Source organism: Malurus melanocephalus, unplaced genomic scaffold (assembly GCF_030028575.1).
Source record: "Malurus melanocephalus ecotype Western Australia unplaced genomic scaffold, MMel_1.1 scaffold_0, whole genome shotgun sequence".
Lineage (NCBI taxonomy): Eukaryota > Metazoa > Chordata > Aves > Passeriformes > Maluridae > Malurus > Malurus melanocephalus.
The window spans coordinates 1,828,388-1,855,313 of NW_026623232.1; the positions used below are offsets into that span (position 1 = coordinate 1,828,388).

The 26,926-nt window shown below is 37.2% G+C and overlaps 1 protein-coding gene across 1 annotated transcript in view; it reads left to right on the forward strand.

Moving 5' to 3' along the window:
- The window catches only part of AKAP6 (A-kinase anchoring protein 6), a 212,129-nt gene that overhangs the window by 29,119 nt on the left and 156,084 nt on the right, over positions 1-26,926 (forward strand). The window contains exons 2-3 of the mRNA XM_057363796.1: positions 2,298-2,549; positions 6,907-8,685. Coding sequence (XP_057219779.1) covers positions 2,298-2,549; positions 6,907-8,685 — 2,031 coding nt within the window. The remainder of the gene's footprint in view (positions 1-2,297; positions 2,550-6,906; positions 8,686-26,926) is intronic.

The following is a 26,926-nucleotide window of genomic DNA, read 5'->3' on the forward strand; positions in this document are numbered from 1 at the left end:
TCTAGATTCATTAGCCAATATTTTCAGTACATTATCAACTGATTGTCAGAAGACCTTGTTCATTGTTAGTTCTTTCTTCTTATGGCTTTGTGTTTTCAGCCACTGAGAATTCATATGGTAGTTGAATTCAGCATGTGAGTCTGTTTAGGAGTCTGGCACACCCTTAGGCTCATTCACATAATCAGTCTAAATGATTATAGTTGTACTTTTCTATAGATTGTGTCTAATTTGCAAAGTTACAGTTATTGTATACAATCTATTTTTTAATCACTAAAATTAAAATTAAACTGCACTATGGCCAAGAGGAAAAAGACATTAACAGTCTTGGAGAAGTGTATGCAAATTCAGTTAAACTAATTAATTAGAAATATTCTCAGAAACATTTGAAACAACATAGAATTACCACTGTGCTTTTCAGTTGTGTATCAGTTGTAGCTGGCTAAATGGATAATAATAACCTTTTCTGAAACTCTGAGAGTTTTARTTCTGTTTGTCTGTACATTAGATGAGCACACTAATCTGGCAATCAGTGCCCATTTGCTCACCTGGAAGTGTGTGGCTCTTTGAAGCCCTGAGCACTTGGAGTGCTGTGTGTTGGCAGATGAGGCTGCATGTGCTGTGCTTGCAAACAGATTCTGATTGTTACAGCAAGGGACWGAGGGTACAGGGGAGGAGACACTGCCTTTGTCTCAAGGCAGCTACAATGATCTGCTCATTGAAACTCCAAAGTTTTGTGCTCATCTGGCATTTCTGAGACCTACTCCTGCAGAGGACTAGATGTAACTSTCAGTGTTTTATTAAGATGAGTGACTACCAATGGCACCTGATAACAGCTAAATCTGTACTACCTGCTGCACAAAATTATTGAATACTATCTAGAGGTTTGATTTTGGTTTTGTATGTTACATTTGTGCAGTAACATATTCAATAATTTGTCTTCACTTTCATGCTGAAGATGCCAAATCTGAACTTAGAGAAATTACTGTACTGTATTATTAATTTGGAAGTAATCAGGTTTACTGATCTTCCTGTTATGCTACTGCTGTAACAAACCCCAAGAGTTCAATCAGCAGCAGAAGGTATCATTGTAACTGTGTGATAGAATTGTTTCAGTAGTGAAACTGAAATGCAAAATTATGATTATTCTCACTTTTATTGATATATATACGTATCATATATACATCTATAAAGGATATATAAATATATATATATATATATAAAGGAGATTTCTGAAGGTTTGAATTAAATTAATACTTTAAAAAAGAAAGACATATTTTATTTAAATATTCTATTAAGTCACCTTAATCTTAATCATCATAAGTCACTGCCACAGATGTAGGAGAATAATTTCTAGGGTCCAGTGACAATTTTTTCCAGTTTTAATCACATTTCCTTACTTGTATAAAACATGCTTTTCATGCATGGTTTTCAAATAGAACTGTTAYAGACTGTTGTTTGCTCAATAGCATATGCCTAAATGTTCTTTGATATTGTGACTTGTCCTTTCACAAAGAAAGAGTAGATTGAGATTATTTTACTCTGTATGCAGCACAACYTTACTAATCTGTAACACTAATTGTTAAATTTGGAAGATAGCATCCCATCAAAAGTTTAGCTTTATAACCCGGTAACCCATGTTTTCTTTTCTCCTTTCTCAACACAGCTGTTTGCAGCTTCTCTGTTTTCCCTCTTTTTCCTTTTCCACCCGAATTCTGTTCAGTTTTGAGCAAGACTGCAAAAATCAGTGCCCTTTCACCACCACAGTTAGCAATGGGTTGCAGAAATAGCTTATTCCATTCATTCTATTTCTGTTCTATGTGGTTATAGAGGTTAAATGTAAAGTTAAATTCTGTCAAAATGAATTTTTTTTGATGATGGCACAGACCAGATTCTTTGCATTTTAACGTGTTTGTGTGTGTGTGTGTGTGTGGCAGAGAGACAGACAGCTCCTGGCAATCTTATCACGTTCATTCCTTGCTGCCTTCTAGGATGTCATTTTATGGTGTTAGTTTTCTGCTTCTGATTCATGTGATCTTGTTGTGCCATCCTTCTTCATTGTGTGCTGTCTCTGCACTTACTGAGCAGTGCTGCCAAACAGGACAGCTGCTGGTTCAGTTGCTGTAGCATTGCCATCAATTGGAAAAAAGAAAAAAAAAACTCTGGATGTATTARTTACAGTATATTTCCTCTCTGAAAAAAAACTATTCTGCATTTAATTAAAAGTACATGAAAAGTAGATCTCATCCATGAAAGGACCATGCCCACAGCTAAATATCTATTTTATTTTTCCATTACAGGATATTTGTGAAGATATATCTGATCACGTTGAACAAATTCATGCTCTGCTAGAGACAGAGTTTTCCCTGAAGCTTCTGTCTTACTCTGTCAATGTGATAGTCGATATCCACACAGTGCAACTCCTCTGGCACCAACTCCGTGTTTCTGTCCTGGTTCTGAGAGAACGCATTCTCCAGGGACTACAAGACGCCAATGGAAACTACACCAGGCAGACTGATATTCTCCAAGCATTTTCTGAAGAGACTAAGGAGGTACAGTAACTAAATCAAATTTAAAGAATTTCATCCATGTTCAAAGCAGCTCATCCCTCTTGCTAGGATGACAGTTTTAAGGATGATTTACTTGTCTTCTAGRTATTTTGCTAAATTTGTTTGAAATTATTTATTTAGATTTGTTTTATCTTCTGCTGATACCTGTTCTTTTTGAACCAAATTAGTGCAAATTAAGATCAGCTTTCAGAAATGTCGTGCTAGTGGCTAGCAGTGTTTTCTCTTAATCAGAATATTTTTCAGAAAGGATTTGAAACATTTACAGAGGTGCATCTGTTCCAAAGTTGTTGATCTGGTCACTTGGGTATTTAAGGTTTATAGCCAATTCAAAAATTAATTTCAGTGTGCTGTGATTTTTTCACTGAAAGTTTAGACATTTCCTTCCTACATACACAAATCTGAAGTTAACCTAACAAAACTTTCCAGCCTAGGCCAACTTTTAAACAGTCCCACATTCTGTCTGAGAAACAAGAACTGTACATTGTTTGCCCTGACAGTATGTCAAATTCATACAGATTAAATGGTTTGTGAASGTGGGTTCATTCAACTAAAATGTCTTTTCCTTGAATTTATCATTACTAAATTAACTTAGAAGAACACTAGTGGCCTAATTTTTTAAACTTAAAGCAGATGGACATTTTGAATATCTAGTGTGATTAAAGGTTAATAGATAGCATGTAAAAGATTTTTTATTTGATGGAAGTCCTAAGATTAAGATAAAATTCTTTTTAGATACATTTATAGAAAGAGACCTCTAGATCAATGACTGAACTCTGTGACCTGTGTTACAGAGGAAGTCAGAAGTCCCCTAGACATGTCCTGAATTTCGTATCACCTAAGTTCAAAGAGAATGTGAATATTTTTCTGCTCCATGTCAGGTTTATCTTTGGCACAACAAAGTGGGTAGTCCAGAAACCAGCACACAGAGATGCCCAAGCCCACCTTCCACACCCCCTCTTCCTGGTGTGCACATACCTGGCTGCTTCAGATTCAGTTTCTGCTTTGCWGYTGCTGATAAACTGCTGGCAGGTCTGGAGCACATCTACTCTTGTCTTAATATTCAGATTTGTGAATTCATGGGRATTCATTATTTTATGACAAGGACACGGTAATTTCAAGACACAAAGAAGGTGCATATTCAAATACCGAGAAACAGGAAATATTCCATCTGGATCTGATTACAACTGCTATTAAAAACATCCCTGCTTTAGAGAGAAGGACTGACTGGGGGAAGGAAAGATTATTTTTCAGTAGGGAAAACACGTGTTTTTCTGTTGCCAGGTAGGCTTACATGGTAATATAAAAGACAAAATATGTTGATATCATTCTTTTTATCCCAGTTAAAACATTAATAATATTTGATAAATTTAATGGCTTGCAATAGCAGGGACACAAAKTTCATATCATGTTTCTACCCTATTGTTTGAATAGGTTCATAGAAACTRTTCTACAGTTTCTATCATTCAGGTATTCAAGCTTTTTATGAGATATAATGATAATGACTTTAATGGATGAATGTAAAAAATACAGCGTAATGTAGGGACAATTGTATCTACTCTTGTAGATTTAGACACGACTCATTGCAGTACTAGTAAGTGCCTCAGATACAAATATTTGCTCTCAGGGATTTTCATGCATAGGTGAAGAATGAGTCTGTTTGAACAAATCTAGAAGCCTTTGCCCACACAGATAACTGTTCCATGGAGAATCATCCTCCTAATTTTCAGTACACCTTTGGGATTATGAACYGGGAATGACAGTTTATTTTGTCTCCTAAGACTGAGTACTCATCTGGTTTGAATTAAAAGAAAGAAGATTTCACACAGAGTAAAGGCTTCTATTCTGGAATTTACTAGTGTAGGATATTTAGAAACTCAAAGAAGTTAAAAAAAAAGGTGAAACCTAATTAAAGATTAGAGGAATTATGACCTCCAGATGAGGAATCCTTATGCTGGTCATTGGTAGAACCTGGGGRTCCGGGTAGAAATGTATGCATACATTTGATTTAGAGCTCAGCTAGCAAAAACATTTTAAACTGATGCAGAAACAGAATACTGAGTCAGAAAAATTTGATCTGAACAAATTTCAAATGCTGTCCTTTTCTGTAGTTCATGAAGCTATAATATCACAAAATGTTTGGCTCACTCCTTAAGTCTGCTGTGTTCTGCATGATGCTGAAGAATTTCGAAGAGTTAAGATTTTGAAGGACCATTTTCTCCTTCAATAATTAACCAGAGATTGTTAAGAAGGAAAGAAAAATGAGTCCTGGGCAGCCTGAGTTTGATTTCAGAATTGAGAAAGCAAGAAATAAGGAAAACATCAGGCTTTGTTAAAACACAGTGAATCCTGATATTCTCAAACAGAAATGTTTTACACCTTAAGTTCATTTGGAAAAGTAAAAAAAAAAAAAAAAAAGGCAGAATTTCACTGCTTTAAATGTAAATACAAGAACAGCCTAGAAACCTTTACAGGGAGCAATACTGTGTAAAAAGGGGAAAAAATTAACTAGGGTATTTCTATTGGTAGCCAAACAAATAATTACATGTAATGTTTTTCTAAGACCAAAACAATACAAACATGGTAATACTGGCATTAAATAAAGCTTATCTGAGGCATACATTTCAGCAGCTGCTTGGAAAATGACCAAGCAAGATGGTTTAATGCATAYGATTGTAAATTTTATTATTGTTAATAAACACGTTTTTAAGAGACGAAGGAATGGAGCTCATTACTCAGGAGAAATAAAGGCCTTTAGAGCCTTGRAAAGGGTTTTGATTTATATAGGTTTTACAGTTTCTAATTATTTCCTGAGATTAGAAGGACAATGCAGCTGTAATACTGATCATTGTTTAGTCACTATTTTCCTTAACAAATGCAGCTCCAATACATAAATTTGACAGATTTATAGAAAATTCCCCTTTTAATTCTGAACTCTTGACAATACTGAATTTGTGGCATGTGATCTACCTCTGGATAGAATGTGTTAAATAAAAGATATATTCAGTATCCAAGACTATGGCTGATAAATACCTTTCTAATAAACTTTTCCYGTAAATATTTTTAGCTGGAGGATTTTCTTCKATTTTTACTTTGAGTAATGCAAGAGCAGGGTCGATGGAGTACAGGGCTCAGACATTATATGTTTATGTGTTATGGGGAGTTGGCAAAAWATAGSCTTCTTTGTTGAGATGATTCCTGTTTGACCAAATCTAAGCAGTTTATAGTCAGATGGAGAGATTATGTGCTTATTGCAGCTTCTTCAAGCATGATTAAGTTCTTTAAACTATGGATTTGGGCAGTGTAGTGAGACAYGTTGTTACAGAGAATAATTCGGATACTCAGGGGTTTGCTTAAAAAAAAAAACTATTGTGAGAACCAAACCTGGAAAGAAAGACCAGTATATTGATTTCGGTGTGTAAAATTAGAATCTTTGAACACGAATTTCTCTCCTTCATGATGTTTTTTTTAAAGTAGTCTCTATAAGCAAAATTCCTGTATAGGCATTAGAACTTATACTGAAAATAGGCYTACACTCTATACTAAATACAATTTTGCTGTGATTGTTATCAGATATCTTTTTCTGTCCTTCAAATAAGACCAAACTATTTCTAAGCATCAATTTGACTTTGATCTTAAAATCTTATTTGCCACCTGAGATGGTCTCCTCCATGTTTCTGAGATGAAAGGACTTCCATTGAGAAGATATTGACAAAAGAACATGGYAGGCTGGAGGTTTGGCACCTGCTATAACTTCTGTTCCTTAAGCAGTTCTTAATTTGTGCTCTGAATATCTGGCAATTTTGGCAGAATTATGGCAAGAAATGTCCATCRTTGCTACCTGATGCTTGGAAAAAACATGATGCCAGTCAACTGAAAGGCCGTAGAACCGCAAAGATTTTTGAGAACACAGGATTAGCAAGGAGAGTGGCACACTCAGCTGTCCCCAGGGTAACCTCTCTCCTGTTTGAGGTGGCTAACACAGGTAATAATACAAGTCTGCTATRTAGAAGTTCCGAGTCCCCCCTACACAGTAAATAAAACTGAATGCAGAATTTAATGAGGAAAATACCAATACAAAAATTAATTGCTGTTTTTAGGTAGCTTGCTGCATCAGATGGGAATTAAGTAATTTTCAGCTTTACTGCCATTTTAAATTCCCAAATACTTCAAAACAGTTGGCTCATCTGCCAGGTACTGCAAAAACTGGCAGGCCAGTGAAGAATACTTTTCTAGATGTTAGGCAGTGAAACATAGAAACTGTTTTTTGTTTCATTACTTTGTGTGTGCTGCATATGAAAGTCAATTTTCTAAASAAGTACCATTTCTTTGTGTATTTCAGGATCGTCTTGACTCTTTAACTGAAGTTGATGATTCTGGACAGTTAACCATCAAATGTTCTCAGAATTACTTGTCCCTGGATTGTGGTATTACTGCATTTGAACTATCTGACTAYAGTCCTAGTGAGGATTTGCTTGGTGCTCTGGATGATATGACCTCTAGTCAGGGGAAAGCAAAATCATTTGAATCCTGGAACTACAGTGAGATGGATAAGGAATTTCCAGGACTTATCAGAAGTGTGGGTTTACTTGCAGTAGCAACTGATTCCATTGCTTCCCAGTGTAATGAAGCATTGAAGGAGAAAGAAAACCACRTACCTCTTTCAGCAGAAGACGGAGAAGAAAGCAAAGACAAGACAGCATCCCATGATCTCTCACTAGCATCTCCTTCTGCAAATTCCTCTCTTTCTAAAGGACCTTGCTCTGAAAATGGTRTTTTACCTACTGACAGCAAACCAGTTTCCATATCAAAGAATCCAGAATGCAATCTTACACAGCACACTGGTGAAAAAATCAAACACTCTCACTGTGAAAATTCAACACCTAAGAGGTCCATAAGAGACTGCTTTAACTATAATGAAGACTCTCCTACGCAGCCTACGTTGCCAAAAAGAGGTCTSTTTCTGAAAGATGATGTGTTTAAAGATTATATGGAAGCCAATGATTTAAAAAGGCAAATTTCTCAAATAGTAAAAAATGAAATGAGTAGAAGTACACCCTCATTGTTAGACCCACCAGACAGGTCCAAGCTTTGTCTAGCTTTACAGTCACCCTATAGTAACAGTCCATCTGCAGTTAGTCAGTCATATGATTGCTTAAATACAATAAGTGATAAAAATCTTGAGTACACAATAAATAATCACTTTAAAGACAGTCCCATAATTCTAGGAAAGTCTACCTTCTACATYTGTAAAGAAAAATCAAAGCACAAGAAGTCTCATGATTCTCCAGAGAAAGTGAAAACTGAGAGAACACCKGAAAGTGTGTGTAAAACAGCTCCGTCAACACAAGCCAAAAAAAGAGGATCTTCTTCTCTACAGAATGGAATTACTTCTCATAGCTCGAAGTCTCTGGAGGAGACTGAAACAGATTCTTATGCATCGTCAGATTCTTGTAACCGGAGAGATCCAAATGGGCAATCACAAGGTAAAACTGAGCCCTTCAGTTCACCAACASGTAGCCCAAAGAGTCCTTCTTCAGCTGGTTCTGATATTTCCAACTCATCCCCTCTTCTACTGAGAAAAAAGAAAGATAAAAGCTTATCCTCAACACCACACGATACTCAAAAAACCAATAAAGACAGTGAGGTATGGTATGGATCTGATGAATATTTAGCACTTCCTTCACATCTCAAACAGACTGAAGTATTAGCTTTAAAACTAGAAAACTTGACTAAGTTGCTGCCCCAAAAGCCCAGAAGAGAAACCATTCAAAACATTGATGACTGGGAACTGTCAGAAATGAACTCAGATTCAGAAATGTATCCAACATACCAGACAAAAAAGCAGAAAAAAAGGGGTAGAATTTCACCAAGTTCTTCAAGTGATATAGTATCCTCCTTAGGCGACAGCATTGAATCTGGGCCCCTCAGTGATATTCTCTCTGATGAAGACCTTTGTATGCCTGCATCTGGCATTAAAAARTACATTGAAGAAAAGTCAGAAAGGACTGTTCAGCCCACTGGGAATGAGACTTCTTCAAATAAATCAGCTTTAATTCATCAACTGATGCAAGATATACAACATCAAGAGAATTATGAAACCATATGGGAAAAAATTGAGGTAAGGCAATAATCCTGTACTCTTTTGCTGTGTTTTTGAGGAGTCTGTATGTGGAGATGGAATTGCTGGCAGGGATAGGTTTGCTTTCTTCTTTTCCTTTAATGCTGAAAATTGCCTCATCTAGTGACTTCTTGAAGGAGAGAAGATCAGTGATTCTTGTAATTATAATAGACARAAGTTAATTTTAACTAACTATACAGAATTTGCCTATATTATTTTACTTACATCAATGCCTTTAATCTTGGTAAAACATTATTTTAYCAGCAGCACTTCTCTTTGGAAAGATTGGATAAATGACATGTTATTTTTTTGTTGGAAGGGTAAAATAAACTTTAGAGAATCAGGGATCTTTGTTGTTTTTGAATGAAGTTATACTTAGTATCATCTGCCTATTTTCTATATTAAAAAGATTTGCTTTAGTCCAAGAATAGGAATCTTGATTCCTGTCAAATTAAGTATAATAACATTTCTCTTAAATTAGTTCTCTTCCCTTGCAGTGATTATTTTGCCTCCTGTGTTGGTGGAACTAAGTRTAACTATTTTTAAATTAACTTAAATAATCCTTGTTAAATAATAGTAATGTATTAGTATGATGTGCTGGAGCAGTAATTATATAATAATTCATTAAACTTCAGATGAGATGGAATTTCATTGAGAAGTCTTTTTGAGAAAAAAGATAAACTTTGGAAATGGAGGTGAATTYGGATGAATAATCAAATAAAGACTCAGCCATCTCACTAATACAGTTCTTAGATTACACTCACAGGAAATGTTTGTTTCAGTTTTCTGATGCCTTTGTCTTCCTGGCCATTGTAGAGAGGTCTTCAACTCAGAACATTTCATGWCCATTCTCAATGGCATTTAAGTTTTCAGAAAAGAAAGCTCCATCTCAATTAGATTTCAAAATGTTTTAAAATTCATAGCACATGCATTAAAGGGTGATGAGGGCATCTAAATGCTAAATTTGATATCTGCGATATCTTCTGTGTTTTCAGGTTGTGTATGAGCTAAGACAAAGGACTAGTTTTATATGGCCAGTAAGTGCTTCTAACTGAGTGCAATTTCTGTAACTTTTGAAGGCAAGGGAAGTGTTATGACTTGTAGRGAAGTAGTTGAGCTAGAGATATTTGAGTATAAAGTCGGGGTAGCAAATACAAAAAGAAAAATTTCTTCTAAAACAAAGGAGCGTGCAGCAGCTGTCAGCTCTAAAGGGCAGTGCTTTATGATGCAACTTGTTCCCTCTGTCTTCACGGGGGGGGGGCGTTCATCTTCCAGACTTTGATGAAAGAGCCACCTTTGTAAGTGCAAATTGTTTCAACCCTTAAGTTTGTGTAGTGTTCCAATTTAGTCCAGCTGAAGCTGACAGATACAGAGCCCTTCATTCTGTGAAAGCAACAAGGCCCATCAAAGCTGCTTGTGAATAAATAARATGCTGTGTTTCAAATGACACTACAAGAGTCTGTTTAAGAAGGGAGTAGTTGAGTGTCTAGGGACCAGCTCCTTCCACTAGATGCTCTCTTACTTTTGGCAAGTATCATCTTTTCAAATCATCATATTTATTTTTATCAAACTTTTTGAAAAGGTAATTCTCTTTTGAGTGGCCATCTGTCTTTGTGTGATTCCCTGCAGCTGCAGTTCAGTCCCACCAGGGTGGAGGAGGAAAAATCAGCTGTAACAACTGGCTGCAGCTGCAAACACCCTCTTCCTCCCCATAGCCATCCTCTCCTCACCTCCTCTGGAGAGTGGGTTGAGCTTGTGACACTAATTAAAAGTAGCCAGCTGTTCTGGGCCAGAGCAAATCTTCAGCTAGTGACTTCAGCTGCAGCTCTTGCCCTTGAGGAACTTTACTGAAGCTGACACTGCTTTTTCTACAATTTCTTAGTGTTTCTGGTTGTGGTAAATGTTTGGAAAACATTTGTGAGGAGTTTGAAAATAATCTTATGAAGAATGTTTGGCTCATATGRGAAGAAGGGCTTTAAAGAGAAAAAAGAGGAGATGCGAAGAGGACTGCTAGGAAGAGAGAGCTCARTATTCCATGCACTTAAAAGCAGCACATAAGTAAGTTTCATATTTCACTAAATGTGCTTCCTGAATAGTGAATAAAAATAATCAGGGAAAAAGTTTTGAAATACTTAAGAAAAATTATACTACTTTAAAGAAATGCAAGCTTTTCCCAAGCTGCTTATTTACCCAAGTTTTTCTATTGTTGCTAGTTATTAAATCTTCTACTTGTAAGACTAGTTAGAAACCAATTTTTCACTTTTTTAAAAGCTCTAACCTAGGTAAATGCTGTCTCAGTGGCAGTATGGTGACTTGCTGAGACCCTTCAATTTGACACAAGTAATAAGAAAATTGAAAATTCCTCTCTTATGTGATGCTATGAAATATTRTGAACAAAAAAGAATCTAAGCAAAAATACCGTACCTGTATCACTGTTGAGTCCTTTCTTTTGCTAGATTTCCTGTTTCATAATTGCCTAAGACAAGCATCAAAAATGTGGCATTGATTTTTCAATTATTGTCATTTGGCTCTTGTGTTAATTCTGTTATTTAAGAAGAGGTATCCCACTCAGAAAGGCGTTTCCTAATTTCACGAATTTGCATCTTAGCAATAATTCAATACTGCTTTTGTTAGGAGGAGTTTTGTGCTGAAGAAGTCAGATCTGAAATGTGAACTTAATTTTAAGGACAGAAGAACCATTAATAATCCAGTTACACTGCTGCAAATGTCTAGCACGATGTATTTTATTTATTGAGATTGTAAACAAAACTAAAATAACACAGTCTTWCATTTTGGGATAACAACAACTTAGAAATGACTGGCAGCCTCAAAGTCATTGAAAGTCATATTTTAGCTCGGTCATAGGACAAACAAGGAAATGTTGGTATTTATGGTGATTGTTATGGGAATAATTTGGAATTCATATATATCTGGTAATGTCTTGATAGAAAGAAATTTGCTGAACATATGCTAAAGCATTTATTGGAAGTCTTATTAATTTCTTAGTTATAAGAATGATAGTCATGGGCAGAAAGGGATTAATTGTTATTTTTCATACTTGCAAATTATGCAGATATCCTTGCATGGGCATTGTCATGCTGTTAATTTTTCTGTCTGTCTAGAGATAGAATTCTGCTGGACTGTCCCATTTGCTGTTACATAGGGCCATTTTCTTGCTTTGCAATAAATATTCCATAATCTTGTCATATTTTGCCTTGCACTGCAGGTAACCCATTGGCACATGCTTCTTGTACCCTTTGGAAAGCCTTCATTCTGGGGTGCAAAACACTTTATGTGGCTGTTTCTTTGATATTTCAGAAATTACTTTTTGGAGTTAAATGTGAAAATGAATGATGCCAGATTCTGGAAGTTCCTCTTATTCTTTTAGTTCAGCTTTTAGGACTACTGCAAATTAATTTTTAGAATGCAGATTATGCTCTTTAGTTTGTGTCACACTAGCTGAAAGGGGAACATAACAGCAGCATTCTCACAAATAATGCCAATAGAGTTATTTGCTATAAGAATTTGGCTGATTGCCACTTCTCATATGTAACACTAGGACTTCAGAGTATCAGTTTCAGAATGCCTCAAGGTTTGCTTTCCGTAAGAAAGCTAAGTTTTCTTTATATTAATAATTGGGTTTCCCCCCCTGTTTTTATGTGCAAACTGAAAAATTGGAAGCAAAAAAATGATCTTGGACTGATCTAATGACAGTGCATTTTTAATMATTTTATCTGAACAAAATATAATAGCAATAAAATAACCTTGTTCAGGCAGTTTTATCTCTTTCTCTAGAACAGATACTAGATTGGCTATACTGATATCCTTGTGCTGTAATCTGTGGTCATTGATAATTCAGTCCACTTGTTTTTTGAGGGCACTATTATGAAAGTTAGAAATGTAACCATTTGCAAGACATTCCATTTAAGTGAAGATGTGYTTGCCTTGTAGGCCTCAGGGTTAATTGTATGGAGCAAATTGCTGATTTTTTTTTTTAACTGTTATATAGATTTATAGCTTGTTCTATCACAGGCTCCATTTCTGCGAGAGACAGCTGAATTTCCTCKGCAAAAAGCAATTTGATATCTATTGATCCCACATTTTCAGTTTATCACATTTCATAACTTTGCCCTGAACTCCATTGGCTCTGTATTTTGTCTGGGTAGCCCAGTTAGTCTTGGTTACCCACCTTCTTCATGTGATAAGGGGATAAAATAATGCTRCTTTAAAAGTTTTTTGGCTGTCAGTTAGATCATGCCCCAGGGATCCTACAGCAAAGAGATGGATATAGATTTTACTGCCTTCTAGGACCCAGGCAGGGAACCCCTTACCCTTGTGTAACCATTTCCCCTAGGAATCTTRTGTAACAATTTCCCCTTCAACCTAGGATGTCCCAGTAGAGCAGAGATCTAAGACCCCTGTTTTAAATTGGAGTAATGGGAATAACTTTCCTGTTCAAGAGGAGCKAAAGATCAGTGCAGCTTGCAGATGAGATTTCAATATCATATCTAAACTTCTTTGTGTGACAAATAGCTGATCTGTTGGGGTGGGAAAGATTTGCATTTTTAGAGATGGTAGATGGTAGTAGCTAAATGGTAGACTTCTGCAAGTGCTTAATGGACTTGGTAGAGCAAGTTTGTGTTGGAGATGAGTCTGGAAGTCCATTCGAGCAATGGAGAGCCAGTTTGTTAGAAAATAGTTGGAGAGCTGACACCAAGGAGAAATAATTTGTTTAGATTGAAATCGGACAGASTTGCTTCTGGGCAGAGAATTGGCTGAAAGCACGCCAGTACAGCTAAGGTAGAGGCTGGATTGCTTTAGGGAAGGTTTACTTGTGTTTGGAAGTGATCTTCATCATTAGGAGGAAAAGCTTACATAGAGGACAAATGCAGTTTGAGTTGTGGCTAAGGTAGTGAAAAACTAATATGAACAGAGAGCTCTGATGGAGCTTGGTAACAAAATAAAACATGGAACTGAAGTCAGTAATGTCAGAACAGGTGAAAAAAAGCTAACATAATCAGCAGAGCACAGAACTGGCTTTTTATGAATTACCAGATAAAGGATTTCTAAAGTGTTATAATGTTCCCATTAGCCCTCTTGCTTTCAATAACTTAGTACTTCTAGTATTCGCCCTCCTAAAATAAATGGATTGCATTGTTTTCCTAACAGATAGTGCACTTGCCAAAATCTGTTCATTTCTGAATCTTACTTACACTGCTTCATACAATTTAGATTGAAATACTGCTTTTGGTTGATGACCAGTTTATAAAAAAACAGTAAGTGAAAGAGGTACCAGATCCAGAAATTCCTTGGCAGCTCTGCAATTTTCTCAGCAGTCTTGCTGCTTGGTGCAGCATAATAGAAAATGTCACTTCACATTTTATACTGAGAGACAAGTTTGTGCTTTGCTGTTTTGAGTCTGATGATACTCCCCKACTTCAAAAACCCATCCTCAGCTTTCAAGCTTGTTAAAGCATTATTAAACAATAATGTAGTATACATATGGAACTCTCACTTTAGGCAGACAAATAGAGCATTACTAGAAGATGATATTGAAATACAGTGAGCCCTCTGTTCCTCCAAAACACTTCCTACAGTTTGCTTGAATTTTAAACAGCTCCAAGCACATTCACTTTTCTTTGACATTTGCTTTACCAGAAATAGTTTGAGTGACTTTGTTACCAGCAATTTTTGCAAAAAATGACAACTTCTATCTAAGCTGTGGAAATTCTGAATTTTTACATCRACCACTGACTGCAGGAATTATACTTCCTAAACGAAACACATCTATTGTGAAACATATGCTTGTTCAGAATGGTTTGAATTTTCATTGTAAAGACCTCAGAATGATTTGGCAGTGAGTAGTTTTAGATCAGGGATTTTTTACATTCAGTATTTGGCAAGTCATTGCGAATAATTTGCTGTGGGAGGAAGAGAAGGGAGGGGGGAGAGAAAGAAATAAAAAGAAATCTGCTCCCAAATAATTTTAGGAGCATTGATTTGAGGGTTTTTACTTGTTTTTACAATGTCATTGCTAGTATTTAGAAATGGTGGTAGAGGATATACCTACATCAAATGTTTGGCTCTCATTTGATATGAGACTTTTGGCTGCAAAAAGCCTCATAATTCTGTCCTTTTGTGTAGCTATTTAGATACCACAGGGGTGGCTACAAACAGTTTAGATGAACTAAGGAGCAGCTGCTTTTGCATAAATGTTTCTGTGAGCCCTCCACTTTCATTCTTATGCTGTCACTCAGATCAGCTTAAATGGCCATTGGCTTTATGACCTAGAGTCATGTCTTAATCATCTGTGCCACAGCCCAGCCACAAACTGGTACCAGAGCCATCCATGGTATTTATTTGTGAAGTGGAACTTTCTTGGTATTGGTGAAGGATCTCTGCTAATATGTAAAGGCTGTAAAAGAGTTGAAGGTGGAGAGAGGGAACAATAAGACTGCAAGAGGTGCACTTCTTGCTCTCCCTGTAGCCAAGGAGAGGCATGAAGGGGAGCAGTGGGTGCCAGGTSACTCACCTGGATAGCCAACAGAGGCTCCACATTCAACAGGGACATGGCTGTAATTTGTGCTACTAATCGCTGGTGACTTCAATGTGATCTTTTGATATACTTGTATCTATCAGTGCAGCCGCTCTCTTGTCTGTGATTGTTTGGTGCTTTCAGTTTTCTCACAAAGAAAAGGTAGAGAGAGACACTCAGAAAGCACTGTAGGTTTGGAAGCTACAGACAGAAACAAAACACAGACAGAAAATGTCAAATTGCTATTGGGAATTTACTTCAGTGTGGTGATTTAAGAAGAATCTCCTCTTATTTAGGACTGAATAATCTGTAACTGCTGTCATACAGGTGCTGGCACTGGGAGAAGGTTGTTTTCATTGTGAAGAATTTGAGATAACTTCAGATCTATGCTGTTAATTACTTACTGCATTGATTTTATGGCTCCTTGAAAAACCTCCATTATTAAACAGAAAGCCATTACATTTGAAATTATGGTTGCTAGTATTCCCTTAAATATGGTAAATATGAAGGGGTGAGAGAGAATGCTCACTGCTTTTTACATTCATAGGGATATGCCTTTTACAATGTTTTAAGGTCTAGCTGTTCTGTTACATAATATACTTAGTCTCTGGGCTACTCATGTTTTATGTATCTTCTGTGAGGAAGTACAGGATATTCCAGAAAGATATAGTATACCAAAATCACCATGCTCTATTCTAAATATTTAATATTTTAAATAATACATAGCTACTAATTTCCACCTAAATAAAATTCCAGTCTATCTAATGTTAACACATCATTGCCTTAAAATGTGTACATGCTGGAGATGAGTCAGAGCAGGACAAATGAGAAAGGGTCTTGAGAGGATTAACCTGAGAGAAAAGATCAAATCCACTTATATAAGATTATTGCATAACTTCTCAAAATCTGTTCATATCTTTTTACTCTTGTGTGTCTTTATATATTTTGACAGCAACTAGTTTTCTTTCCCTCATCCTTTCCAGGATCTTATGATCAGGAATGAACCATTAAATTGTGCTGGCTCTTAAATCATAGTTGTCATCATTAGGCACCAGAGTGAAATAATTTGCGGTAAATATGGTCAGGAGACTGTCTCTCAGAGGCTTGTTTCAGACTGTCTGTCTGCTTATGCAGGTTTTCTGTATTTATTTTGAAAGTAACCAAAAGGGCAAAAAACTGTTTTCTTGTCCTTGTTTCAGGTTTTGGAGCRGAGATGATAAACCTCACAAACAGCTGAGCTATCCTTTGCATATCAAACTGGAGTTGTACGTGAATTTTCCTAAATTGTYAATAAAGACTTATTTTGATCACTGATTCACATTCAGGTCAAGTGAGGTTTCCCAAGTGGGAGCTCAGTTTGCTTCTGGTTTCCTTTGGTCAGTGTTTGGAATCTCTCCAGGCTAATTCTGAGAGAACCACCGAGCAGACAGATTTTTGGTAGTAGACAGTGTAAATGTTCTAGTCACAGTAACTCAATAATAATAAGTGCTTTTACTCTGCTGGTGCCAGAATGTGATTACATGAATGGTTCCTTGCTGAGCTATATAAGACTAAAGACACCCAGGGTARTTCAGAATCAACTGCTGCACCATTAGCTGCAACAGAACTATAGCAGCTAACCTAAAAATGTCTCAGGTAAGTCCWAACTAGGGTCATGTTTTGCAGTGCAAATCTCTTACAGCTTTGTTGAGGCAGAGAAAAACGGAGAAAAAAAAAGATATAGTGAATGTGTTAGAAACAGCCCTGCTTCTGCAGTTAAAAGCAAAGAATAAGACAAGAGAAAGCAAGTCCCGAGGTAGGGTTTTTTTTTTTTTTCTCTGTAAATATATAAAAATATGAGGATAAAAAAAAAGGTAAGAATTAGTGACTAAAGAGGGTGTAAAAGAAGGCCCCCCTGGAGACCACTAAAAAAAGAAGCTATCTGAAAGGAAAGTTGATGAATCAGGAAGTAAACGAAAAGCAGTTAATGGAGGAACTAATGGTGACAGGATTTCTTGGGAGACTGCAGGTGAACAGGAACCGAATGCATAACAGGAGGCTAAATGAGGAAACTAGAGGAATAATAATGGAGTAAAGAGAAGAGGTGGTGAATCTTAATCTCTCCTCACTGTTGCCATATTTTAGCAAAGRGTGGCAATCACCATTTCCGTGTTTTTAAATTCTGAAATCTTAACTGCAAAACAAGTTCACGGGTCAAAGAATTACAATATCTCTTGTGAGGTGACAGACTTAACCTCTTCTAACCAATTAGCCCGGAAAAATAGAAAATGCTGAATTAAACGTTCTAATTTTGAGGGGGAGTCGTGGTCATTATATCTTAAGTCATGCCAGGATACAGCAGAGGTCAATGTATTTAGCACTTGCCCACAAGCAAACAGCATCTGTTCTATTTTAATAAAAAGTGATTTTTTCCCTTCTTTTTCGAGAACTTTCAGACATGGTGGCATATTGCCCTCTTGAGGCCCCAACTGGTTACTGCACTTATTTTACTTTTATTTCCTTCTCCAATTAATGAGCCTCATACAACTTCACAACGTAGTTGTTAGAAATTCAGACAATAAACAAATCATAAGCTATTCATTTTTCTCTAGTTTAGTSTCCAAGAATTTTTTTGCTATGTATTTCATCCCAACAAATTTAATGTTGAAATAGAGAACTAAAGTTATACTAACTAGTTATAGTAACTAAAGTTATTTAAATAAACGGTGTTTACTCTGGCTTTGTGACCATCAGGTCAAGAATATAKTGGCTTTCTTTCTTTATCTATCACTTACTGTCTAACTTCCCGAATATTTTATGTAAAAATAATGATTGTAGCTTTTATTTAAAAGGCACTGAAAATCCCATGGAATTAATGTTATGCTAAGGGGTAAATAAGGGTATAAAATACGGCTATTTTCATTCTTTTGCTGTGATTTATTCTTTGTTTAGGAAAATGTAACATTTTTGGAACTTCATAAAGCCACTGAGACTTCAGGCTACAGGAGCAACCATGGTGTTTGTATAACATGTATACTTTTGAAGGAATTAAATGCTTGGGCAATGAGGTTCATTTCKAGAAACTGTGAGATCAAAGAGTAAAGAAACCACTTAGGGGAGGTGCCAGCATGGCTCAAATTGAGTGCCTTCCAGTGCCCAGTGCATGTGCAAGGTAACAGCTGACTGACCATCAGCTGGAAATAGCAGCTGYACAAGGGTGTTCCACCCCCAGTCCCCTCTCTGAAGCCCAAATACTCAGGGTATGCAAACCAAGGAATGATGATCATCCATAACTGCCTATTTTTCAAGGCAGAATAAAGCTTTGTATTAATCTTATCACATAGGCCGTATTGTGGAAAAAATTGTAGATGAGGATTAGATTGTCTTTTGGATGCAGTTCATCTCATAATCAATACATATATTAGCTGTAAAATAATCTGAAAATAAATTATGTTGTCAATACAACATTTAAAATAATTATATGAAGAGGAAATGCAGTGCTTCCAAGTACTCTTACATCACTATGAGTTGCTTCAACAACCGTAGTTATATTGGCAGCACTGTTAGACAAAGCACATCAGACTAAGTCCTAAATTTGTTGAAAATTAAGATCATAACTAGAGACTTCCATTGTCCTAAGAGTTTGGTCCAAGATTGCTGAATAACAAATATTTTGAATTGAAAGAAAGGGAACAGTGCTTATCAGAAGATGATTTTAKGTTTGCCTGTAGAATAAATAATAAATTTGTACTTATGAGCAAGAGGTCCTGAACTAGCTTCTACATTTTCCATACTATCTGGGACTGCGAATTATATGTGAATTTACTGTAGATTTGTGCCACTGTCCTTTATACAGGACATGCAACTCATTTTTTTTTTTTTTTACCCAAGACAGACCCCTCTCCTGTGCTGTGCTCATGGCCCGTTCAGAATCCAGATACTCCTTCCAGCTGCTGCTACAGAGCTGAAGACCCCCTTTCTGGGAATTATGGGCATAATTTTTCTTGCCTCAGGGAGATTATTATGTTCTTGTCCTTTTCTTGATACATCATTGGCTACAAATTTCTGGAGATATTCTTGCTTCCTGGTTTACTGAACAAAACAAGAATATGTGGCCTGAAAACATTTACAAGTCTCAGCTGCTCTCCAGCTATGGTTAGTCCTTGACTTAGACAGGGTCACATGAAGACATATGGTAAAAAGGCTTTAGTTTAATTTATTTGATGCTGTAGTATATAAGAAAAAAATTTTCCTGTATTAGAAGATGTTTTGGGCATCTTTCTTTGTTTCTTAGCTGCTGTTTAGACCTTCTGAATTTAATGTAGAAAAGAAATGACTCAAAGATATTTTAAGAGCAGTGAGAGTTTCTGTGAGACATGGCCAATAAAAGACATTGCTCCTTTTAACTAAATATATTTCTGGAAACTATATGTTGGTCCTAGTAGTATGATGAACTTTGAAGACCAGATTTGTATGATCCTTCAGAAATTTGTACATTATGCAGATTACTCAATATCATGGCTTCTGACTCTTCCACCTTTAAGTCTCAGAGCTTCTGCCTGCTGTTTATTGGCAAAGGCCCAAACAACGTCACACTTCTTTTTAAAACTAACTATAAATAGCTATCCTGACTTTTCCTTATATTTCCTATTCCTCCATTTTCCTTCCTGTATATGCCCCATTTCCTTATAGTTCATTCTGTTTCTGTCTCATTTTCAGGGCTCGTGGTATCCTTCAACTCACGCATTTCTCCTTTCTGCTGCTTATACTAATCATTCCATAATTTCYGTATTGTTTCCTCAGGAATCTTTTTTCCAGTCAACCTCAAAATTTCACCAAGACTCAGAGTACTGAACGAGCTGAGTGCTAGAAACCTTCTAGATTCACAATGTAGAGGTTTCCTAATAAAAGCTGGTACTGATTAGAACAGTGGAAAATATTTGCTTCTTCAGCTGATASCTGTCAGAAGTCAGTGGCAGTGAAGCTTATTTGTGTAAAGGGATGGGTTTTGGTCAGTGTCCYTCCTGCTGGTCCTGGTGGCTCAGCAGCACTGGCAGGTGCCTCACACTGCCTCCACCAGAAGACCTGAGCCCACTGTCCTACTTTGCAAATAACTGGGATTCTAAGTAGTAGGCATGATAACTTAGGATGGGGGTAAACAGAATTACTGTCTGTTATCCAGAATGTGAATGCATGTSTAAGATTTTTCAATAACAAAAAGGATGTGCGTATTTACTTAGTCCTCAGGAATGCTTTTTACCTCACACTGCTTTCGAGGTACAGTGCCTGTATTTTCTCAGCCTGATCTCAATTCTCAACTGAATGCAGGAGGCCCAAAACTTTGGCTCTGTTCCTGTTAAAATTTCATCTCAGGTGGGAGGCATGGCCATGCCAGCATGAGGAGAGGCCAGCAGCCATTGCCATCAGAGCAGATGGCATCTCYAGTGGCTCATAACCAGCCCATGCTGCTGTTCAGTTCATACCGAAGGATTCTTTAAATGACAAAAGAGTGAGATGTTCTTGTCTTTCTGCTTCTTTCTCTCTGCCCGTCTCCGTGTTCTTTAACCCATGCAAAATCACAGTGACACTGGCTTTTCCTATGCTGCTGCATCACATTCCTTTGCTCAGCTCATTTGGTCTCAGGGCTGCATGGTTCTCCCCAGAACTGTCTTTCCMGCCCATGGATTCTTCTTCTGAGGTTCTGGGTGTTCATCGATCCTTCAAAAAGCTAGGGCAAATGTTACCAGTGGTGTTGGAAGCTTCTCTGTTAATCTAAGCATTTACCTCCCAGGAACAGGGTTCAGGAAGCATATGGCTTAGTTTTCCTGTATCTATCTTTGTCCCACAGTGAATCTACTGGTACTTAGAATTTCCATTTTTWAGATCTTGCAAGTTTCAAACAGCAGTAAAGGCCTTATGATAGTTCTTTTAAAGAGAAAGTAGATCTTCTCCTTGAGCCAAAGGTAAGACAAAGCATAGGGTAAAGAATTAATTATGTTTGGCGCATGGAAAAGTTTGAGTATCTACATAGATACATTAAGGAATGATTCTTAATATTCAGTTTAGCATAACCTGCTCCTTGTCTATTAGCAGAAACAGTCAACAGTTCCATTGGGGCAGTGAACTTTCTCTTGCACAATTGGATGCACTGTCTTCAAATATAGATGTTATTAATGGATTAAAAAATGACACTTTGCATGTTTCTCTTCACTTTTAATTATTTTTAAAAAGAATTCTTTTTAATTCAATCCTACCTTTATGGTTCTGGCTTTTTTTTTTACTTAGAATGCCTTAGAAAACTGAGAAATTAAAAATCTTTTTTGCTATTCCTGCTCTAGTCAGAATACAGTAATGGAAAAATAGCTTGGACTCTGAAATCAGGAAAAGTAATGAGCCAGTGACCATCCCGTGGTTATGGAACAGAAGGTTCCATATCCATAAATTCATGGCCAATTCAGTACATGCCCATTGGGGAAAATGTCTTCAGTAGTAACTTCTGTGTGTGGTAGGAGGGCRCAAAGTCAGGACGGGGGTAACAACGACACTGATGAAAGATTTGTGCCATTTAACAGTCTTTAAAATGCTTAACTAGACAGTACATAGTAGAAGTTCTTATCTCTTTACATGGAAGAAAAGTATTTGATCCTTATCTTTTCCCAGTTTGAAGTGAGCATTTAAGACACACATTCTCATAAACCGGGRTTATTGAGTAAATGTGTCTCATCTTCAGGAGAAAGTCTCTAAAATCCATTTCTGAGTTGTTTGTGAATATATCCTGAACTGCGTGATAATATTTCCATCCTATTGATGTGTTTGGTCAGTTGTATGTTTCTGTGAGGTCACTGCTTGTCACAGAATCTTGACAATATCACACAAAGAATTTTTCCATTGTGACATCTTTATTCCCTGGGGACCCCTAACATCTGTATTGCTAATGGTTTTATTGTTGCCTCTGGCTCTACCTCCAATTAAATTGACTGTGGCAGTTTGTTGCAGCCTCATCCTCTTGAGTACCTGGATTTCTTTGACTTACCTTTGCCTATGAAGAAAGTGCACTTTTATCCTTTTGAAAATAAAGTCCATGGGCAGAAATGTGTTCCTCCTGAGACTAATATGCAAGTCCTTTTGTGGTTAGACAAAGGGTTTTCTTAATGTATTCTGTGATAGAAGTGCCCTAAGAGCCAGCCCATCCTTGTACACAGACACCTCTGTGAGCTCAGTCTTTTTGTAAATTGGTAACAAAGTTTACAACACTGTCTGCTTGCAACAAAATTGGGCATTCATTTTTAAGCACACAGCCTCATAACAAATTCTTTTAAGAAGAGAAGTCCCTTTGAGTAATAAAAGGGAAGGTGGAGAGAAAAAAGATCTGGGGTAGTGATTTAACAAGCACTGTTGTCTCATGCTTCTACACTGAGGCTTGTGGAATGCAGCAGACCTTCCACCATCACTCTTAGCTATCATGGCAGATTATTTTAATATATTTGCATTTAATGGTTTGGCACATTGCTTTTAATCTTACTTTAGGTCATTAGAAGTGCTTTGTACTTTTACAAATTCAGTGACCAGAAGTGTTTTAAGTATAAGCAGGCATACATGTGAAATGAAAGTGTAAAACTAATAAATAGAGTGGTGTTAAAGCTGCACATCTTAAAATTACAAGCCAAAAAGTATTGAAATAAATTTGCTACCTGTGCCATGTAGACACAATAAATCTAGGATTTTTTTTCCATAAAAAGGAAACCCAAAATTTGATCTAGGATGAGTACCATAAAACTTTTCCTAATGGTGCTAGTTGGAGGCAGTTGCTTCCTCTGTTTTATGGCATAATTTTGGCAATATTAATTTCAGCATATGCACTTCTTTAAGTGCATATATCCAAATTCCCCATCTAAAGGAATCTCATAAAAAATCTACTAAAACCATCTCAGTTACTGCTGCTGTTTTAGTGTAACAACAAAAATTTTTWAAAAAAGGTGCCTTTATTTTTGGCCACCCTAAATGTCCTTTTGGATTAAAGCTCAAAATTACAGAGCTGGGCTTTAGTTTACCTCCATTCTAAATGTGGTCTAATAAAAGCTGAACTTGTAAAGTGACAGCTGCAGCTGAGATAGAAACTTTCTCTTTTCCCATTCCATTCAATTAATGAAAGCTGAACTTCAAAGTCTAAATGAGATCATTTGAAGTGCTAAAATTATTGAACACCAGAACTGTTTACTTTCCTATCTGACCAAAAAGAGAGAGAGAGCTTGTAATGTCAAAGTAAAATTAAACCACTGAAATGAAGTTAGGAAACTTTAGAAGTTCTAGTGCAATAAGTGATGTTAACCTAGCTGAGAGGCATTTGTGCGTAGTTTTGAGTGACTCAACACAATTTTTTCAAGACTGTGATAGTAAATGCTTTTCTGGAGATCTTAACTGCTCAGAAAATTGCAACCCAATGAGAAAATGTCTGAGCAACACCCCCGACAAGCATGAGAATATGCAAAGATATCTTCAGGGGCTGGAGCCTTTCTGTAGTCTCATAAGCACTTACATTGTTATCAGAAGTTTTTTAGTTGGTCAACACATTATTTTGCTGGCAACCTACAATATTTCTTCTGGGCTTTACTTTGTCTTTTTAAACCATGAGCATTGGCTGTACCACCAATTCCAGGAGCATGTAGCTAGGACCAGTGGATATCAAARCTTATCTGACTCATTTGATGGCAGTAACATCAACATCGAGTCTATTACTGCAAATTAGGAGTGGAAAGTTAATGGACATGTATTTCTAAAGGAGGATGGATGGTCTTTGGCCAGAGATGGGGTGAGCTTCTGAAATTCAGTAGGAAAGCTTAGGAGGGGACTATGGAAGCTRGAGGAATACAGGCAGTGAGGAAAATCCTGGTGCATGCCAAGAGGCAGTAGTGGGGTGCAGGTAGTGAGCAATGAGGTGTGCTGAACAGTCATCATGATTACGGAGGAATATCTAAACAGAATCCATCAAACAGGAAAAAGGGATGGAGTCAGGCACAAACTGCTTGGTTGCCAAAGACCACCTACTTCTGTGTTYATTTGAAGTATTCTATTTTTATAATGTACATTTAGGATAGACAGAACACACAGAGCTCTACTAAATGTAGCAAATTACATGTGACACTTGTTCATCTGTCCACCTCTGTAGGCCTCGCCCCATGCTCCAGTGTTTCTTGTCCTGGTGGCACAGCACCTCAGCTRCTCTCCTGCTGTTATCCCACATGCCAGGTGAAACCAGGCTGCCTAAACCAAGATCCTTTGTGCAGCTGTACTGGGTGTASAGAGCCCTACAGCCCTCAGCAGCAGGTGGGGGATTTGTATCTCTTGTATGCCCTTGTATTTATTTGAATAACTGTAGGGGGCATATTTCCAGGCACATCCTTCCTCAGTCCTACATTCATGCCTGCCTTTGGCCTCTGAGCTGATCTATTCCTGTCCTCTTTGAATGACTGAGCAAGTGAATTATCATTCTTGTGGTCGAAAAAATTTGAGTGTTCTGGTCACTAATAAGGAARTCCCAAGATATTTTGTTAAATCCCATCAAATTTATTTTTTCATACTTCAGTTAATTAATTAACTCTTTAATTGTACAGGACAATTGAATTAAATACATTTGCATTCTATAATTAAGCATACACACTGAGTTAAGTTTCCCCCTCTCCCCCCCAATATTTAGAATTGTATGTCTTYTTCATTCTTATCCATCCAGAGAAAATAGAATTAGACCACAAAAAACCCAAAAACCACAAAACAACCACCAATCCTTTATATGTGCCAAATTTCAAATGAAGCCATTTTTGCTYCAGCTTTTTCCAGGGATGTGTGACTAGGACTTTCTTCTTTCCCCTAGGAGAATCTGTAAAATTGTCATGAAACAAAATGAAAAGCTGAAGGTTTTAAAGGYCAGCATTTTAAAATGTCCTATTTGGGGTATGGGAAGGGCTTTATCATTATCTGTAAACTTTACTACAAAAGCAGCTACAAATCATCAAGTAACAACCAGAAACATTTGTTTCTGTACTAAGCAGCRTAGACTAAGAATAGCTTTATGTTGTAGGAGCTCAAGTTTTTTGTTTAGCTTGCTAGCAAACTATTATATTTGCAAAACTGAACCAGCTGGTCTAAAGTCAGAGAACTGGATTATATTGGTGCATCTTTTTTTTTTTTCTTTCTTTTTTTTTTTTTTTTTTTTTTTTTTTTTTTTTTTTTTTTTTTCTCTGTTCTGTTCCCTTCTCTTCTCTCTGAGGAATTCTTGTACAGTAATTTTTAGCTTCATTGTAGCCAGCTATGAGTTTTGAACTTTCAACAAGTTTTGATGGAAAATACTGTATTTTAATTTCCTGTTAATTTCTACCAAGGTACATGTTGGGTAGATTTTACAGTATTTTCATTGTAGTGCAATAGCATGTAGATGAGACCCTTAAATAGGAAAAATGAAGTTAATACCTGTTGAAACTTTTTCCCATCTTAAAAATGATGGTGAGAAAATATCTAGAGAAGGAAAAACATAATCTCAATCAGAAAAAGTTGGAAGTGTCTAGAAAGGGATGTAAAGTGTTTCTGTGAGTATCTTATTAAAGGARGAGAAAAAACATCTCCTGTATTGGTTAGAGTTTGTCATCCTATGAATTTGTCTGTTTCACTGAGTATTCCTGGATTTGAATTTAGGATTGCCAATGAAGCCTCATCCTTTGTTTTAATGTAATTTATATTGTAATCTGTTTTTGAAGCATAGTTTCATACTCTKTGAGATTGCCACAATAGATTTTCTGCATTATAAGACAATTTTTTCTGCATTATTTTTTAGAATTAGTTTTGTCATAACCTTTTATTTAAAATGTATATCCTGGAAAACGTTTGAGATGGTRAGATGGTAAGAAGAGGAACTATTCTAATGCTGTTTATGTCTGTGATTACATACATGCCATTAATTGTATTCTAGTTAACTAGGCCACCTTGATTACAGAGAAATGACTCCGTGTTGGTCAGTCTGTGGTGGGGCAGTGGCCCTTCAGTCAGGGATAAGTTATGTTTTGGTCTTCCACTCTGTTATGAGACTTGAGGGGATTAAAGACATGGATTTATAGTTGTGACAGGGCTGTACGGACCATCGATWCCGCGGATGCTCCTTCTCTAAGTGCGGGAGAGCAGGCGGCCTTGTCGCTGCCTTGTTGCAGCCGGGCCTCCGGGCAGGGTCGTTTGTGCCAGAGCTCGGCTACCGCTGGCGGCGAGCACTGGCCTCAGCCTCAGAGCCCGTCGGTAACCGCGCCTTGGCAGCGAGCCAGAGGCGAGGAAGGGCCGCTCAGCACCGGCCGCGCCCGTCACTCCCGGGCCGCTGCGCTGCGTGATCCTTGCACAGAGCTCAATCTCCGAGCCGGAGCTGCTCCGTCCTGGGCAGGGGGAGCCGCGGAGGTGGTGGCTGCGGGGTTAAAGGCGGCTCTTTCCCACGGGCATCTGGCTATTCAAATAAACAGGATGGAATCCTGGGCACTGCTGTGAAAAAGAAAACCCCGGGACATTGTTTGATCACTAATTCAGCGCGATGAAGTAGGACCTGCATTGCTGAGATTTAATCTCACGTACAATTTGAGATACAAATAAGTTTCTATTTTGCACGCTCTTTAATAGCTTAAACGGGACCGTCTGTAGTTTGTGCTCCAGTATGCGCAGAGGGGTGTCCCGGCGGTGCTGTCCCCGCGGTGCTGTCCC